The sequence below is a fragment of the Syngnathus floridae genome, chromosome 12 (genome assembly GCF_059516105.1).
Source record: "Syngnathus floridae isolate MCC-2025c chromosome 12, RoL_Sflo_1.0, whole genome shotgun sequence".
Taxonomy (NCBI): domain Eukaryota; kingdom Metazoa; phylum Chordata; class Actinopteri; order Syngnathiformes; family Syngnathidae; genus Syngnathus; species Syngnathus floridae.
In genome coordinates, this window is record NC_142424.1 from 14,491,308 (window position 1) to 14,511,884 (window position 20,577).

A 20,577-nucleotide genomic window follows, 5' to 3' on the forward strand; every position below is an offset into this window, starting at 1 on the left:
GCTGACGCAAGAATATCAAGCGCTGCAACGAGCCTACGCTCTGCTAGCCCAGACCAGCGAAGGGGACTACGACGCCGAGAAGGAGATCAAGGTGGCGCCCCTTCCCGCAACCCCCGGCCGGGTCGCAGCCTCCCCGTTCTCACCCAGCCTCGGGTGTTCTCTGGTCTGAAAGGAGGAGGAGGAGCCTCCCTCCTCCTCCTTTCAGACCAGAGAAAAGCTGATGGTAGAAATGGGTCACTATCAAAGCAGAGTAGCAGATCTGGAGTCAGCGCTGAAGCAACAAGGACAGGTAAGCTCATCAATGAGCACACCTTTTTCTCAGACAAAATAGCTACATTCTTCAGTCACTCATTCGTCTGGCATTACTGGACCAACCCCCCCCGAATGTGGCTGGGAAAATGCGGAGAAAAGCAAATGTCATTTTCCAGTCAACCAAAGAATTTGTGGATGAAAATGACACAACATTCCAAAGCTGTCCACGCGTTTGTCTCTTCTAGAATGTCAAGTGGGTGGAGGAGAAGCAGCTGCTGCGTCAGAGCAATCAGCAGTTGGCCGAAAAGGTGACGGAAAGAAAGGCGCTGGGCGGAGTCGCTTGGCGTCACACCCGTCAGGAAGCCCCGCAGATGAGGTCTGACTGTCTTTTCAGGTCAGGCGGATGGAGGCGGAAGAAGCGCGTCTGAAAGAGCACATCCAGGATATCCGAGACCAAAACGAACTGCTTGAGTTCCGCATCCTGGAGCTGGAGGTGGGAAGACTCGCACAAGCGTGTTGAGGCCAGAGATGTGACGGACGGACGGACGGACGGACGGATGCATGCCTCTGCCTTTCAGGAGAGGGAGTGGCGCTCCCCCGTCTTGAAGTTTCTGCAAGTCCGTTTCCCAGACGGCCTCAGCCCTTTGCAGATCTACTGCGAGGCCGAGGGCGTGAGCGTACGTAAGGCGTCCCTCGCAACCCTAACCTTAACCCGAGGTCCCAGAACACCTTACATTGCTCCTTGCGCCTTTCCCCCGGACATCGTCATCAGTGATCTGATGAAGAAGCTGGACATCCTGGGCTATAACGCCGTAAGTGTATGTCGAACTCCTTATGTTCGCACTCCACGAGACTCGGCGGCTCAAATGTGACTTTTGGAAGGCTTTGCGCTGAAAGAAGCTTGTTGACGCTGTGCCTTTGGGCTCTTCTATGTTCTGCAAGCAGAAGGGCTACCTGGATGAAGAGTTGGACTTCAGGAAGTGTTCCATGGACCAGGCTCATAAGGTAAGCCTCCCTCAAATCTCCCGCCGGACCACTGATGGACGAGGATTGCGGCCCAGAGGATCCTGGAGCTGGAGGCCATGTTGTACGAGGCGCTACCGCAGCGGGACTGCCCCGCCACGGACGGCGAAAAAGCCAGCCACGCTGGCGTGAATGACGTGCTGACGGCGGATCAGAGAGAAGAGCTTAGGAGCGCCGTGGACCAATGGAAGCGAGCCCTGATGTGCGAGTTGAGGGAGCGCGACGCTTGCATCCTCCAAGAGAGAATGGATCTGCTGCACAGCGCGCAACAGGTAAGGGCCCAAAGCCAGCCCGGCACTTACTTGCACGCTTACTGGCTTTTGAATGCCACTTTCCATTTGTCCGTCCTAGAGGAACAAAGAGCTGAAAGAATTCATCGAAGCTCAGAAGAGACAAATCAAACAATTGGAGGAGAAGTTTCTGTTTCTCTTTCTATTCTTCTCCTTGGCCTTCATTCTGTGGCCCTAACACCAGCTGGTGAGTGAGCTCCAGCGGCACCGCACTCGACACCTCCGATACACTGCCAGCCGGTCGCAGACGCTCCGATGCCAACGTATACCCCCCGCCACGGTGACAGAGGCACCGCGTCACACCGGCGCTCATCCAATCAGAAGGCAGGAAAAGCAAATTCACATGCAGGGCACTTTTGAACCAGAAAAGAGCGCCACAAAAAACGGTTGTTGCCCCAAACGCGCACTAAAAAGGGTCAGAATATCAAGAGTCCCACTGGCCAGCCGGGGCCACCCGTCCAGCTGTTTCTTCAGGGGGGAAAAAAATTGGAGTCACCGGTGAGTACATTTTGCATTTAGCTCTGCTTTTCTGCTTCTGTCTTCAAGTGTGTGGCATCCTGCGATCAAAGATTCAGCCAACCCCAAAGCGGTTGACCTCAACGTCCCACCACCATGCCTACCAGAGCAGGTGACATGATGCTTTGGACATCCTTCCGTCTCAGATGCCCAAAAGTACTCTTTGCCACATCTGCAGCAATACGGTGTCTTTTCAAAGGTGCAAATAAATCCAGCGTGGGCGGAACACGCACGTCTTCGGTTTTTCCCGCTTTGTTTGTGTGACAGCTGTTGTGAAAATTTTATACAAATAAAGTTGTATAGTACAGGTTTGGCCAAGCCGCAACTCCCGAACCGCATGCGGCTCTTTTATGTTCATATCAACATTTGTGTGTGTGTGTGTGTGTGTGTGTGTGGGGGGGGGGGGGGTTGTGCGTGTTGGCTTCACTTGAGTTCAATTTGGTATTTTGGTCAAAAGCGCATGTGGTGAAATTCCACAAAGTAGGATGGGCAAACACATTTCTTTAAACTATGAGTGTCAATTGGGCTCTCGAAATGGCAGGGAAAAGATGCACAGCAAAACGAAAATACGTAGATGAACGCAGGACGTTTTAATCAGAGTGGGAAAGTTTCTATTTTTTGTTGAACGTGATGGCAAACCATTCTGCCTGATATGTCAGACCTCAGCGCATTTCAAAGATTCAAATCTTCAGCGCCATGCACTTCAGCTCACTCCATGCTAACATTGATCAGGCGTCGAACCCGCAACATCATGCTTAAGAGGTGGCCATGCTAACCAGTGCGCCATTATGTCAACGCATAATAACTAAGTCTACTGATCAAAACAGCGGTTACTATATGACGTCGCTACGTCGTGGTCACGTGACGCAGACAAGACGTCAATGGACGTGGGCAGAGTTAACTTGTTTAAAAGGGAGTGGGCAGAAGAAATATTTAATTTATTTAAATCTATTTTGAGTGCACACCATTATGCCAATGCATAACAACTGTAAATCTACTAAACAAAACAGCGGTTGCTATATGACATCTGCCACGTCGTGGTCACGTGACATACGTGACGTCGATGGGCGTAACTTTCGCCGGAATTCAAATCCGCGGGGAGAGTTAACTTGTTTAAAAGAGAGTGGGCAGAAGAACTATTTAATTTATTTAAATCTATTTGGTGTGTGCGCCATTATGTCAATGCATAACAACTGTAAGTCTACTAAACAAAACAGCGGTTGCTATAGGACGTCTGCCACGTCGTGGTCACGTGACGCGGACGTGACGTCGACGCCTACTTTACATCCCACCGATCACAGGACCCCTCGGCTGCATAACCGTGCCCCCTTCCCAACCAATCGGATTTGCTATACGCGAAAACGACGCCAATGGAAAGAGCTTCCGCCCAAATTTAAATCCGTGGGCGTGGCTCGCAGCAGGAAGTAGGAAAATGGCGGCGATGTTGACAAAGACACAGCGGATGGTAACATACGACTAACAAGAGAAATATTTTTATTTTCTGCTTGCAACTGGACCGTCCAGAGCGTACACGGTAAGTACAACTCATCGTTTTTAAAAAGAAGTACTTTTGTTGCCCTGAAAAGCGAGTGAGCGTGGCGTTTGTGGGGGACGTCGAATTTCGACGATTCTTTCTGGTCAACGGTTGTAAATGATTGTGTTGATTAAAAAAGAAAACTTGATGTAACTCTACTTTTAACTGCCGTTTCAGATAGATTTGGAATTGCATCACATCCAATTTTGCCTAGAGCGTACACGGTAAGTAACACTCGTTGTGTTTAAGGAGATTTACGTTTGTAATAGCAGAAGTGTAGCCGCGTTGCGTTGTACGTGTGAATGTTGGTCCAGGCGAAATGTTAATGTTTAATTTCATTCCTTTAGGTTCCACGGTGTTTGTTGGCTGCAAGTTTTCCACTGCAAGAAGAGGCTCATATCATTGACCAGGAGCGAGCTACAATGGTGAGTAGCCATAACATTTATGTTAAACACTTCCTATTTCATGTCTAACAGTACTTGATTTAACAAATAACCATAAATAAATACAGTGTGGGCACTGAAGTTAACATATGTGATTATACTGCCTAATCTGTCACCGAGTAGATTGTTGCAAAGTAATATAAGATCCAAAGTTGTAATTCAGAATAGTTTTCAAAAGAAGGCCATTAGAATTATATACAAGTCTGATTACCCTGAACAAGCTATTAATTAAATCACAAATTCTTCAATTCAAAGATTTGGTAGATTATCAGACAAATAATGTCTAACAGTAATTGATTTAACACATCACGATAAGTAGATTGAGTGTGGGCACTCTCAAGTTAACATATATGATTATACTGCCTAATCTGTTACAGAGTATGTTGTTGCCAAGTAATGTAGAATAGATCCAAAGTAGTAATCCAGAATAGTTTTGAAGAGGCCATTAGAATAATAAACAAATCTGATTACCTTGAACATAATAACAAGCTAAGTGTTTAATATGTCCTATGAAGTCAAAATTGGGCACCATCATGTGGTGAAATTTGGAATTGCATCACATCCAATTTTGCCTGGGAACAAACAGATTAAATAAATCTTAGTTTTGAATAAGCCACTCCTTCTCAAACAAGTAAACTCTGCCCATTTCGCGCAGTAGATGTTCTGTTAATATCTAGTATTTATACAAAGTCATAATTTAAATTGCTTTCAACCTTCATTCATCGGTTCAACCAACATTACTCGCTCTTATTACCAACTTGTATTGATTTAACTAAGCGTTTAATACTTCCTATCAGGTCTCAAGGCAAGATTTGGCAAAATACAGTTTCAGCAAATCCAATTTTGCCAGGGAACAAAAATAGATTAAATAAACTAAATAAGTCTTCTTCCCATTAAATAAATTAGAAAAGTCTGTCTTGTAACCAGTCCTCTTCAAACAAGTAAAGTCTGCCCATTTTGTGCCGTAGATTTTGTGTCTATGCCTCGTATTTAAACAAAATCATAATTTAAACGACTTCTTTCCTTCATTCACTTTGGAAATTTGGAATTGCAGCAAATCGAATTTTGCCAGGGAACAAAAATAGATCAATTAAACTAAATAAGTCTTCTTCCCATTAAATAAATTAAAAAAGTCTGTCTTGTAACCAGTCCTTTTCAAACAAGTAAAGTCTGCCCATTTTGTGCCGTCGATTTTGTGTTAATGCCTAGTATTTATACAAAATCATAATTTAAAGGACTTCATTCCTTCATTCACTTTGGAAATTTGGAATTGCAGCACATCAAATTTTGCCTGGGAAGAAAAGTAGATTAAATAAATTTAATAAGTCTTACTACTTCCCATTAAATAAATTAAATACGTCTTACTTGTTCCCACTCCTTTTCAAAACAGTAGTTTAAAACGAGGGCCCTTCACTCAATCTTTAACCTCAACCCCGCACGTTGTGTTGTATCTGTGAATGTTGGTTGTGGCCAAATGATAGTTTTCTTTCATTCGTTTAGGTTCCAAGAAAACTTGATGTAACTCTACTTTTAACTGCCGTTTCAGATAAGCGGGTATTACGTCGCAGTCATGTGCCGCGGATATGACGTAATTGCCCGAACCTCCGCCAAAATTCAAATCTGTTGGCGCGATGGCCGTGAGCCACTGAGCAGCGACGATTATCAACGGAAATATCTTTATTTTCTGCTTGCAACTGGACCGTCTAGAGCGTACACGGTAAGTAACACTCATTGTGTTTAAGGAGATTTACGTTTGTAATAGCAGAAGTGTAGCCGCGTTGCGTTGTACGTGTGAAAATTGGTCGAGGCGAAATGTTAATGTTTAATTTCATTCCTTTAGGTTCCACGGTGTTTGTTGGCTGCAAGTTTTCCACTGCAAGAAGAGGCTCGTATCATTGACCAGGAGCGAGCTACAATGGTGAGTAGCCATAACATTTATGTTAAACACTTCCTATTTCATGTCTAACAGTACTTGATTTAACAAATAACCATAAATAAATACAGTGTGGGCACTGAAGTTAACATATGTGATTATACTGCCTAATCTGTCACCGAGTAGATTGTTGCAAAGTAATATAAGATCCAAAGTTGTAATTCAGAATAGTTTTCAAAAGAAGGCCATTAGAATTATATACAAGTCTGATTACCCTGAACAAGCTATTAATTAAATCACAAATTCTTCAATTCAAAGATTTGGTAGATTATCAGACAAATAATGTCTAACAGTAATTGATTTAACACATCACGATAAGTAGATTGAGTGTGGGCACTCTCAAGTTAACATATATGATTATACTGCCTAATCTGTTACAGAGTATGTTGTTGCCAAGTAATGTAGAATAGATCCAAAGTAGTAATCCAGAATAGTTTTGAAGAGGCCATTAGAATAATAAACAAATCTGATTACCTTGAACATAATAACAAGCTAAGTGTTTAATATGTCCTATGAAGTCAAAATTGGGCACCATCATGTGGTGAAATTTGGAATTGCATCACATCCAATTTTGCCTGGGAACAAACAGATTAAATAAATCTTAGTTTTGAATAAGCCACTCCTTCTCAAACAAGTAAACTCTGCCCATTTCGCGCAGTAGATGTTCTGTTAATATCTAGTATTTATACAAAGTCATAATTTAAATTGCTTTCAACCTTCATTCATCGGTTCAACTAACATTACTCGCTCTTATTACCAACTTGTATTGATTTAACTAAGCGTTTAATACTTCCTATCAGGTCTCAAGGCAAGATTTGGCAAAATACAGTTTCAGCAAATCCAATTTTGCCAGGGAACAAAAATAGATTAAATAAACTAAATAAGTCTTCTTCCCATTAAATAAATCAGAAAAGTCTGTCTTGTAACCAGTCCTCTTCAAACAAGTAAAGTCTGCCCATTTTGTGCCGTAGATTTTGTGTCTATGCCTAGTATTTAAACAAAATCATAATTTAAACGACTTCTTTCCTTCATTCACTTTGGAAATTTGGAATTGCAGCAAATCGAATTTTGCCAGGGAACAAAAATAGATCAATTAAACTAACTAAGTTTTCTTCCCATTAAATAAATTAAAAAAGTCTGTCTTGTAACCAGTCCTTTTCAAACAAGTAAAGTCTGCCCATTTTGTGCCGTCGATTTTGTGTTAATGCCTAGTATTTATACAAAATCATAATTTAAAGGACTTCATTCCTTCATTCACTTTGGAAATTTGGAATTGCAGCACATCAAATTTTGCCTGGGAAGAAAAGTAGATTAAATAAATTTAATAAGTCTTACTACTTCCCATTAAATAAATTAAATACGTCTTACTTGTTCCCACTCCTTTTCAAAACAGTAGTTTAAAACGAGGGCCCTTCACTCAATCTTTAACCTCAACCCCGCACGTTGTGTTGTATCTGTGAATGTTGGTTGTGGCCAAATGATAGTTTTCTTTCATTCGTTTAGGTTCCAAGAAAACTTGATGTAACTCTACTTTTAACTGCCGTTTCAGATAAGCGGGTATTACGTCGCAGTCATGTGCCGCGGATATGACGTAATTGCCCGAACCTCCGCCAAAATTCAAATCTGTTGGCGCGATGGCCGTGAGCCACTGAGCAGCGACGATTATCAACGGAAATATCTTTATTTTCTGCTTGCAACTGGACCGTCTAGAGCGTACACGGTAAGTAACACTCATTGTGTTTAAGGAGATTTACGTTTGTAATAGCAGAAGTGTAGCCGCGTTGCGTTGTACGTGTGAAAATTGGTCGAGGCGAAATGTTAATGTTTAATTTCATTCCTTTAGGTTCCACGGTGTTTGTTGGCTGCAAGTTTTCCACTGCAAGAAGAGGCTCGTATCATTGACCAGGAGCGAGCTACAATGGTGAGTAGCCATAACATTTATGTTAAACACTTCCTATTTCATGTCTAACAGTACTTGATTTAACAAATAACCATAAATAAATACAGTGTGGGCACTGAAGTTAACATATGTGATTATACTGCCTAATCTGTCACCGAGTAGATTGTTGCAAAGTAATATAAGATCCAAAGTTGTAATTCAGAATAGTTTTCAAAAGAAGGCCATTAGAATTATATACAAGTCTGATTACCCTGAACAAGCTATTAATTAAATCACAAATTCTTCAATTCAAAGATTTGGTAGATTATCAGACAAATAATGTCTAACAGTAATTGATTTAACACATCACGATAAGTAGATTGAGTGTGGGCACTCTCAAGTTAACATATATGATTATACTGCCTAATCTGTTACAGAGTATGTTGTTGCCAAGTAATGTAGAATAGATCCAAAGTAGTAATCCAGAATAGTTTTGAAGAGGCCATTAGAATAATAAACAAATCTGATTACCTTGAACATAATAACAAGCTAAGTGTTTAATATGTCCTATGAAGTCAAAATTGGGCACCATCATGTGGTGAAATTTGGAATTGCATCACATCCAATTTTGCCTGGGAACAAACAGATTAAATAAATCTTAGTTTTGAATAAGCCACTCCTTCTCAAACAAGTAAACTCTGCCCATTTCGCGCAGTAGATGTTCTGTTAATATCTAGTATTTATACAAAGTCATAATTTAAATTGCTTTCAACCTTCATTCATCGGTTCAACCAACATTACTCGCTCTTATTACCAACTTGTATTGATTTAACTAAGCGTTTAATACTTCCTATCAGGTCTCAAGGCAAGATTTGGCAAAATACAGTTTCAGCAAATCCAATTTTGCCAGGGAACAAAAATAGATTAAATAAACTAAATAAGTCTTCTTCCCATTAAATAAATCAGAAAAGTCTGTCTTGTAACCAGTCCTCTTCAAACAAGTAAAGTCTGCCCATTTTGTGCCGAAGATTTTGTGTCTATGCCTAGTATTTAAACAAAATCATAATTTAAACGACTTCTTTCCTTCATTCACTTTGGAAATTTGGAATTGCAGCAAATCGAATTTTGCCAGGGAACAAAAATAGATCAATTAAACTAAATAAGTCTTCTTCCCATTAAATAAATTAAAAAAGTCTGTCTTGTAACCAGTCCTTTTCAAACAAGTAAAGTCTGCCCATTTTGTGCCGTCGATTTTGTGTTAATGCCTAGTATTTATACAAAATCATAATTTAAAGGACTTCATTCCTTCATTCACTTTGGAAATTTGGAATTGCAGCACATCAAATTTTGCCTGGGAAGAAAAGTAGATTAAATAAATTTAATAAGTCTTACTACTTCCCATTAAATAAATTAAATACGTCTTACTTGTTCCCACTCCTTTTCAAAAAAGTAGTTTAAAACGAGGTCCCTTCACTCAACCTTTAACCCTATTTATTCACCTTCTAGGCTAAGTGTTAAAGGCTAAGTGTTAAAGGCTAAGTGTTAAAGGCTAAGTGTTAAAGGCTAAGTGTTAGAGGCTAAGTGCCAGAGGCTAGGCGCCAGAGGCGAGTTTTTGTGGGCTGAAGTTTTAGTGGGGTTAGTGTGAATACAATCCAAAAGAATACAACAGAATACAATACAATAGAATATAATACAAAGATTAAATTCAATAGCTCTTACTACTTCCCATTAAATAAATTAAATACGTCTTACTTGTTCCCAATCCTTTTCAAAAAAGTAGTTTAAAACGAGGGCCCTTCACTCAACCTTTAACCTCAACCCCGCACGTCACATTGTGTTGTATCTGTGAATGTTGGTTGTGGCCAAATGATAGTTTTCTTTCATTCGTTTAGGTTCCACGGTGTTTGTTGGCTATGTTTTCCACTGTCAGAAGGATGAAAATACAAAGTACAACGCTTGGACGTGGGCGAAGACGTCACCGGTGAGTCCTTCCTTCCTATTTATTTACCTTCTAGATGCTAGAGGCTAAGTGTTAGAGGCTAAGTGTTAGAGGCTAAGTGTTAAAGGCAACACAATACGAACAACACAACACAATACGAACAACTCAACACAATATGAACAACACAATATGAACAACACAACACAATACGAACAACACAACACATTACGAACAACACAACACAATACGAACAACACAACGATACTGCACTGAACAACACGATACCGCACTGAGAAACACGATACCGCACTGAACAACACGATACCGCACTGAACAACACCATGCCGCACTGAACACCATGCCACACTGAACAACACCATCCCGCACTGAACAACACCATGCCGCACTAAATAACACCATGCCGCACTGAACAACACCATGCCTCACTGAACGACACCATGCCGCACTGAAAGACACCATGCCGCACTGAACGACACCATGCCGCACTGAAAGACACCATCCCGCACTGAACACCATGCCGCACTGAACAACACCATCCTGCACTGAACAACACCATCCCGCACTGAACAACACCATGCCGCACTGAACAACATTATGCCGCACTGAACATTATGCCGCACTGAACAACACCATGCCGCACTGAACAACACCATGCCGCACTGAACAACATTATGCCGCACTGAACAACACCATGCCGCACTGAACAACACCATGCCGCACTGAACAACATTATAACGCACTGAACAACACCATCCCGCACTGAACAACACCATGCCGCACTAAACAACATTATGCCGCACTGAACAACATTATGCCGAAATGAACAACACCATGCCGCACTGAACAACACCATGCCGCACTGAACAACACCATGCCGCACTGAACAACACCATGCCGCACTGAACAACATTATGCCGCACTGAACAACACCATGCCGCACTGAACAACACCATCCTGCACTGAACAACACCATTCCGCATTGAACACCATGCCGCACTGAACAACACCATCCCGCACTGAACAACACCATCCCGCACTGAACAACATCATGCCGCACTGAACAACATTATGCCGCACTGAACAACATTATGCCGCACTGAACAACACCATGCCGCACTGAACAACACCATGCCGCACTGAACAACACCATGCCGCACTGAACAACATTATAACGCACTGAACAACACCATCCCGCACTGAACAACACCATGCCGCACTAAACAACATTATGCCGCACTGAACAACATTATGCCGAAATGAACAACACCATGCCGCACTGAACAACACCATGCCGCACTGAACAACACCATGCCGCACTGAACAACACCATGCCGCACTGAACAACACCATCCCGCACTGAACAACACCATCCCGCACTGAACAACACCATGCCGCACTGAACAACACCATGCCGCACTGAACAACACCATGCCGCACTGAACAACACCATGCCGCACTTAACAACACCATTCCGCACTGAACAACACCATGCCGCACTGAACAACATTATGCTGCACTGAACAACACCATGCCGCACTGAACAACACCATGCCGCACTGAACAACACCATGCCGCACTGAAAAACATTATGCCGCACTGAACAACACCATGCCGCACTGAACAACACCATCCCGAACTGAACAACACCATGCCGCATTGAACAACACCATGCCGCACTGAACAACACCATCCTGCACTGAACAACACCATCCCGCACTGAACAACACCATGCCGCACTGAACAACACCATGCCGCACTGAACAACACCATGCCGCAATGAACAACACCATCCCGCACTGAACAACACCATCCCGCACTGAACAACACCATGCCGCATTGAACAACACCATGCCGCACTGAACAACACCATCCTGCACTGAACAACACCATCCCGCACTGAACAACACCATGCCGCATTGAACAACACCATGCCGCACTGAACAACACCATCCCGCACTGAACAACACCATGCCGCACTGAACAACATTATGGCGCACTGGACAACATTATGCCGCACTGAACAACACCATGCCGCACTGAACAACACCATGCCGCACTGAACAACACCATGCCGCACTGAACAACACCATGCCGCACTGAACAACATTATGCCGCACTGAACAACACCATGCCGCACTGAACAACACCATGCCGCACTGAACAACACGATCCCGCATTGAACAACACCATCCTGCACTGAACAACACCATGCCGCACTGAACAACACCATGCCGCACTGAACAGCACCATTCCGCACTGAACAACACCATGCCGCACTGAACAACACCATCCTGCACTGAACAACACCATCCCGCACTGAACAACACCATGCCGCATTGAACAACACCATGCCGCACTGAACAACACCATCCTGCACTGAACAACACCATGCCGCACTGAACAACACCATGCCGCACTGAACAACACCATGCCGCACTGAACAACATTATGCCGCAGTGACGCATTGAACAACACCATGCCGCACTGAACAACACCATCCTGCACTGAACAACACCATCCCGCACTGAACAACACCATGCCGCATTGAACAACACCATGCCGCACTGAACAACACCATGCCGCACTGAACAACACCATGCCGCACTGAACAACACCATGCCGCACTGAACAACACCATGCCGCACTGAACAACACCATCCCGCACTGAACAACACCATGCCGCATTGAACAACACCATGCCGCACTGAACAACACCATGCCGCACTGAACAACACCATTCCGCACTGAACAACACCATGCCGCACTGAACAACACCATCCCGCACTGAACAACACCATCCCGCACTGAACAACACCATGCCGCATTGAACAACACCATGCCGCACTGAACAACACCATCCTGCACTGAACAACACCATGCCGCACTGAACAACACCATGCCGCACTGAACAACACCATGCCGCACTGAACAACATTATGCCGCACTGAACAACATTATGCCGCACTAAACAACCATGCCGCACTGAACAACACCATGCCGCACTGAACAACATTATGCCGCACTGAACAACACGATCCCGCATTGAACAACACCATCCCGCAGTGAACAACACCATGCCGCATTGAACAACACCATGCCGCACTGAACAACACCATGCTGCACTGAACAACATTATGCTGCACTGAACAACACGATCCTGCATTGAACAACACCATGCCGCACTGAACAACACCATCCTGCACTGAACAACACCATGCCGCACTGAACAACATTATGCCGCACTGAACAACACCATGCCGCACTGAACAACACCATGCCGCACTGAACAACACCATGCCGCACTGAACAACACCATGCCGCAATGAACAACACCATCCCGCACTGAACAACACCATGCCGCATTGAACAACACCATGCCGCACTGAACAACACCATCCTGCACTGAACAACACCATGCCGCACTGAACAACACCATGCCGCACTGAACAACACCATGCCGCACTGAACAACATTATGCCGCACTGAACAACATTATGCCGCACTAAACAACATTATGTCGCACTGAACAACACCATGCCGCACTGAACAACACCATGCCGCACTGAACAACATTATGCCGCACTGAACAACACGATCCCGCATTGAACAACACCATCCCGCAGTGAACAACACCATGCTGCACTGAACAACACCATGCTGCACTGAACAACATTATGCTGCACTGAACAACACGATCCTGCATTGAACAACACCATGCCGCACTGAACAACACCATCCTGCACTGAACAACACCATGCCGCACTGAACAACATTATGCCGCACTGAACAACACCATGCCGCACTGAACAACACCATGCCTTACTGAACAACACGACGTCGCACTGAACAACACGACGCCGCACAGAACAACACGACGCTGCACAGAATAACACAATACCGCACAGAACAACACAATACCGCACAAACAGTTTTAGATAATATTACGTCGCAGTCATGTGACGCGGACATGACGTCAATAGGCGGAACTCACGGCAAAATTATAATCCGTGGGCGTGGCTTGCAACAGGAAGTAGGAAAGCGGCAAATCTGGCAAACAAGACACAGCGGTTAGTAACACGATGACTAACAAGGCAAATATTTTTGTTTTCAGCTTGCAACTTGACCGTCTAGAGCGTACAAGGTAATTACAACTGTTTTTTTTTAGCCCTGAAAAGCGAGGGAGTGTGGCGTTTGGGAGGAATGTCGAACTCGGCGTCTGCTTCCAGCCACAGACGCCAAATTTCGACGATTATTTCGACTGGTCAACGGTTGTAAATTATTGCGTTGACTAAAAACTTTATTTAACTCTACTCTTAACTTTGCCGTTTCAGATATGCGGGTATTACACCGCGGAAATGACGTCAATAGGCTGAACTCTCGCCAAAATTCAAATCTGTGGGCGCAATGGCCTTGAGCGAGACACCGGATACAAACACGACGATTATCAACAGAAATATCTTTATTTTCTGCTTGCAAGTGGACCGTCTAGAGCGTACACGGTAAGTACAACTCATTGTGTTTAAAAAGATTTACGTTTGTGTAGTTTGCGTTGTGTTGTATCTGTGAATGTTGGTTGAGGCTAAATGTTAATGTTTAATTTCATTCCTTTAGGTTCCACGGTGTTTGTTGGCTGTATGTTTTCCACTGCAAGAAGAGGCTCGTATCATTGACCAGCAGGAGCTACAATGGTGAGTACCCCTTTCGTCTTCCATTTATGTTAAACACTTCCTATTTCATGTCTAACAGTACTCGATTTAACAAATAACCATAAATAAATACAGTGTGGGCAGTCACGTTAACATATGTGATTATCCTGCCTAATATGTTTATCACAAATATGTCACTAATCACTAATATGTTTATTTGTTTATCACAACACCTCTGGACCTTCAGCAATCGATTATTTCCCTTCATCTACATAGAGACAGAACGATGGTGTCTTAAACATCTCATTCATTTCACCAAATAACTTCACGCAGGTGGATAACGGCCGTCTCGGTCACGCTATGTTGCGTGATGCAGTTTTGAAGAACCAAATGCATTTATTCAATGAATAAGTCAAGCTAGTTCTATGTTTATGATGTTGTAAGTTACGGTACCGATTGAAGTTGAGTTCGAAGCCAGTGGAAAACAGCGCTGCGTTTGTGCTCTCCAGGTACAAATGTTGTGATCTCTGACTGACGACCGGGCGAGACTCGAGTAAGAGATGTCCAAACGAGCTCCGGCAGGGCGGGCCAAGGCGGAGCGAACGGACGCCCTTCAGGCCGCCAATGACGAGCTGAGAACCAAACTGATGGACGTCCAGTTAGAACTTCAGCAGGAGAAGAACAAGGTGAAAACCTCAACAGACAGACACTGCCTGCCTCCCTGCCTGCCTCCCTGCCTGCCTCCCTCCCAGTTTTCCCGATGTAGATTAGACATGCGTGTGCCATGACTGTGTCAGCCTACATCAACAAATGCACCGAGGACGTCAGCACCACTAAGAATATCATCACCCGGGGCAACCAACGACCCTGGATGACTGAGGAGGTACGTCAAACGCTACGAGCGCGGAACTCTGCCTTCAAGTCTGGCGACAAGGAGACACTGAGGACAGCGAGAGCCAACTTGAACCGTGCCATCAGGATAGCGAAGCGAGACCGCAGTCGAAAATTTCAGGATCGTTTCCACGACGTCAAAAACATCAGGAGTATGTGGCAAGGCATATGGGCGATTACAGACTACAACTCACTCCCCCCCCCCCCGGGTGGGTGTAGTTGATGCTGACTTTCTAAATGGTCTAAATAACTTCTTTGGGAGGTTCGAGGCACTAAACGGCACTCCAGCAGTTAAAACTGTCCCCCATCAGGAAGAGGAGGTACTCTGCCTTGACTCCGCCGATGTGTTGAAGACCCTGAGGAGAGTCAACCCCTGTAAGGCCCCTGGCCCCGACAACATTCCTGGGCGTGTGTTCAGGGAATGTGCAAGTCATCTGGCTGGGGTCATCACAGACATTTTTAACACCTCGCTGGGCCAAGCCACAGTGCCGGCGTGCTTTAAGACTGCCTCCATCATTCCGGTGCCGAAGAAACCTCAAATCACCTCATTTAATGATTACCGGCCTGTTGCACTGACTCCGGTTATGATGAAGTGCTTCGAAAGGCTGCTTAAAGGTCACATCGTTTCCAGACTCCCCCTATTATTTGACCCGTTCCAGTTTGCCGACCGGCAAAACCGCTCCACTCAGGACGCCATCTCCTCCGTTCTTCACCTGAGCCTGGCTCACCTGGAGGAGAAGAACACCCATGTGCGGAGGCTGTTCCTGGACTTCAGCTCAGCGTTTGACACCATCATCCCACAGCATCTGGTAGGAAAATTGGAACACCTGGGCTTCAACACCCCCCTTCGCAACTGGCTGCTAGACTTCCTCAGCAACAGACCTCAGTCAGTCCGGGTCGGACAGAACACCTCTGATGTCATCACCCTCAGCACAGGCTCCCTTCAGGGCTGCGTCCTGAGCCCCCTGCTGTTCACCCTGATGACACACGACTGCGTCCTCAGGTTCACCACCAATCACATCGTGAAGTCAGCAGACGACACAACGGTGGTGGGGCTCATCAGAGACAACAACGACCTGGACTACAGAGAGGAGGTGGAGCAGCTGGTGGGCTGGTGCAGAGAAAACAGCCTGATCCTGAATGAGGAGAAGATGAAGGAGATCATCGTCGACTTCAGGAAAAAACAGCCTCACCACGCTCCACTGATCATCAACAGCTCAGCTGTGGAGGTGGTCAGCACCACCAAATTCCTGGGGGTCCACATCACAGAAGACCTCACCTGGACTATGAACACTACGGCACTGGTCAAGAGGGCACAGAAGCGCTTGTACTTACAGCGGAGGATGAGGAGAGCCCACCTGCCCCCACCCATCATGAGGACGTTCTACAGGAGCACCATAGAGAGCATTCTGACAAGCTGTCTCTCTGTGTGGTGTGGAGGCTGCACCGCCTCCGATTGGAAGAACGTGAGGAGAGTGGTGAGGACAGCAGAGAGGATCATAGGGGCTCCTCTTCCCTCCATTCAGGACATTTCATCTCAGCGCTGCATGTCCCGTGCCCGTAACATCATCAATGACCCATCACACCCCCACCATGGACTGTTCTCCCTGCTGCCCTCTGGGAAGAGGTTTGCAGCATCCGCTGCAGGTCCACCAGGTTCTGCAACAGCTTTTTCCCTGCTGTCATCAGACTGTTGAACACTAGAACTGTTGAGCTCTAAACTGAACTCTGCATCACACATTCACAGAACTGTACTTTATGACACTACGGACCTCTATCTTGCACTATCTCGCACTACCAACTTTACTGAACTTGTATAAACCCTTTAAATAGAAGTTTAATACATGGTTTAGCATTCCTCTGCACACTCTTGAATACTGTTTTGCCTACTTGCACTATTGCATAATTATCACTGCTGCACTTTATACTTATTTTTAATATATATATATATATATAGTATATGTATATATATATATTTTCATAGGATATGTTACTTCTATTCAACTGCAATATCACTACTTTGTTGTAAGACGTATGCAACGGAATTTCGTTTTGTATGCACCATGTGCAGACAAGATGACAATAAAGTTTGTCTAAGTCTAAGTCTAAGTCATGTCAGGTCAGCTGTCTGGAGAGAGAGAGAAGTCAGGACCTGCGGGCGGAGCACCACCGTGCCACCGCCGCCATGACGGAACTCAAAAGCAAACTCCATGAGGAGAAGCAGAAAGAGTTAGCCATTACCAGGGAGACATTACTGCGGCAGCATGAAATGGAGCTGATGAGAGTGATCAAAATCAAAGATGGAGAGATCCAGCGACTGAATGCCTTGGTCCTCAGCCTGAGGGACGGCTCCATGGACAAGGTGATCCGCTCTATCCGTGTCTGACTATCCGCACGCCACGTCGGGCTTCGATGCGGCCGCTACCGTATTGTGTAGCTTGTCCCCAGTAAGCGTCGCGGCGCTCCGTTGCGGTCTCAACGGCCCGGTGTGGCGCAATGTCTGCTCAGGTGAGGAGGGGGGGCGCTTTGCTGGCGGAGGTGGAGGAGACGCGGCGGTGTCGGGAGACCGAGCGGTGTCGCCTCCACCAGGAGCGCGGAAGAAGCCCTGGCAGCGGCCCAGCAGGCCTGGCAGTCCCGAGCGGCCGAGCTCCGATCGGCTCATCACCAGCATCGGGAGGAGCTGAGCCGAACCAAGAGAGACTGCGAGAGGGAGATCCGCCGACTGGTAGGACTGATCAGATGCGCGGTGCGTGGCTATGTTCCCAATTTCGTTGTATACCTGCAGTGCAATGACACCTAAGGCATTCTATTCTATTCTATTTCACAAGAAGAAAATGTCCGGTTGCTCGCTTCGCTTTTGTCACAGCAAAGGTGTTCCAGTCGATTCAAGAAAAAAAATTGGCCGGTTGCTCTCTTTGTTTTTGTCACAATTCTGGCAAATGAGTTTGCCCGCCTGCCTGAGCGCTCCCTGTTTGTACATCCAGACGGATGAGATCAAGCTGAAAGACAGAGCGGTTAGTGTTTTGGATGAAGCCCTGGGGCCGGCCACGTCCACCGCCTTCAGCTGCAGACTCAGGCTGCCGAGCAGCAGATCGCTGCCCTGAGGGATTCCCAAAGGGCGGGCCTAAACTACCCTGGAAGTGGGGTCAACGCCGCTACTAGCAATCCTCTTCATTGCGTAAGCCACCTCATCACACACTTGCAGTACGCATGACTTAGTTCGTTGCTGGAGGAAGGTAGCACAAAAACAGTTTTGAACTTTGAACGAGTGCTTGTGTGTGTGTGTTGCGGGGCGTTTTCAGTCTCAGGAGGATCGGGACACGCGACGGTTTCATCTGAAAATCGCTGAGCTCAGCGCAGTCATCAGGAACCTGGAGGATCGAAACGCCCTGCTTTCTGAAGAGCGCAATGAACTGGTAATTTATTGACGGCACGCTTGAAGGTTTGCGCTACGTTTGATGCGCGCCATCCAGCGAGGCACCCATTGCGCTTGCTTATTAGTTGAGCGGCGCGTCGAGTCGGTTGCCTGGTAGATGTCTTTTATTGGGAGCCAAAGCCACGATTCCGTTCAAACCGATGCAAAAGGAATGGATACGTTCTGGCCCGCGTGTTGTGCGTCTTTCACATCCCGCACTTCATGCTTGCAGCTAAAGCGACTGAGAGAAACAGAAAGCCAGTTTCTGCCACTCCTGTACAAAAACAAACGCCTGAGCAGGAAGAATGAAGAATTCTCGCTGGTGCTGTGTCGCCTTGAAAACAAAGTGCGCTTTGTCACCCAGGAGAACGAGGAGATGGCAAGCTTGGTAAGTCGACGCGGACAACGGCGGCGTGCCAACAGAGTCCACTGCATTTGTGTTCCACAGAGAAGGCCTAGTTCGCTCAATGACCTGGACCGCGGTTGCGGCCAGCAGGACGGTGAAATGGAGTTCCTTCAAGTTGTGGAGCAGCGGCACATCATCGACGACTTGTCCAAGGTCTTCAGGCAGGCGACTCGGTGCACGTACGGCAGCGCCACGCTCGCTCGCTGTCGCCAGGAAACCTTTTCCGTCCAAAGCTTGGCCGGCGGCCGCCATCCAAAAAATTGGCCCCTTAAATTCCGACCTTTCAAGCAGGAGCATTGTGCGCACGCGTTTGAACACGCTTTAGACTTGTTTTGCCGTTTTCAGCAGCTCAAAGCTCCCGTTTTGTCAGCGCCTTTGCCACTCGCTGTGCGCTGAAAACGACGGACTTGCCCGGCTGCTCAGCCCGTCAACCATGAGCCGCGAGCGCGACATCATTGTCCGTAGGCAGCTAGTGGCAAAATGCACCCTGTTAGAGTTGCGCTCGCTCCAACTTATTTTGCAAGAACCACACGGGAGACAAGTAAGTTCTTTTGGACACCTGCAGGTGGAGAGTCCATCCGTTGTACGAATGAAGTCTGACTCTCGGCTCCTGCACGAGCATTTTAATTAAGAGAAACAGGGTGGGTGTAAGAGTGGATTGAATAGAGGAAGCCCTTGACCTCTAGTCAAAACATAGCAAGGGGTGTTTTACGACTTTGTGTAGGAAGGGATAAGCGATAGGGATAAATAAGGGATAAATAATATTATTTATTACAGGTTGCAGTCAAAGTCAAAGCAACATAATGATACGATAAAGATAATCTGGAAAACCCTGACACACCCTGTAGTTGTCACTTTTGGAAAAGACGAGCGTCCCTCCAATCATCGCCGGTGACGTGTTTTTCAGGCTCTGGAGACAGGAGCTCATGTCAGAAATGTCATTGTGAGTCGCGTTTGTTTCTGCGCCGGAGCCGTTCGTTCCCTTTGCATCCAAAGAATCTCAAAGGCGGATTATTTGTGTCGACAGGAGAGAGATTTGCTGCTACGATACCGACGTCGAGAATCTCTGAGGAGGAACAAAGCGTGAGGTCCTGCAAGGTGAGTCTGTTTGTTTGCGGCTGCTTGGTGTTGCGCAAGATGAAATGGCCTTTTTCTCGCTATCGTTCCTCTCGTCGATTCATCGTGAGGTGTCGCTTCAGTTTGTTCAGAGAGATGTTTGCTTCCGCGCCCGCAGGTCATCGAAACATTTTACGGCTACGACGAAGACGTGTTGGTGGACTCGGACGGATCGTCCTTGTCTTTTCACACCGACAGAACCCCCGACACGGAACCCGAAGAGGTAGCCCGCCATTTCTGCCAGCGTATTGGCACCAAACATTCCTCTTCAGC

The 20,577-nt window shown here is 46.0% G+C and overlaps 1 protein-coding gene across 1 annotated transcript; it reads left to right on the forward strand.

Annotated features, from left to right (window-relative positions):
- The first annotated feature begins 362 nt into the window (after positions 1–362).
- LOC148390161 (janus kinase and microtubule-interacting protein 3-like) lies at positions 363–2,367 on the forward strand. Its single transcript, XM_088392524.1, has 6 exons — positions 363–560; positions 647–745; positions 831–1,064; positions 1,198–1,257; positions 1,314–1,547; positions 1,627–2,367. Exons 2-6 carry the CDS (start codon positions 656–658, stop codon positions 1,741–1,743), a joined length of 735 nt encoding a protein of 244 aa, XP_088248650.1. The 5' UTR covers positions 363–560; positions 647–655; the 3' UTR covers positions 1,744–2,367.
- Positions 2,368–20,577: the final 18,210 nt, after the last annotated feature.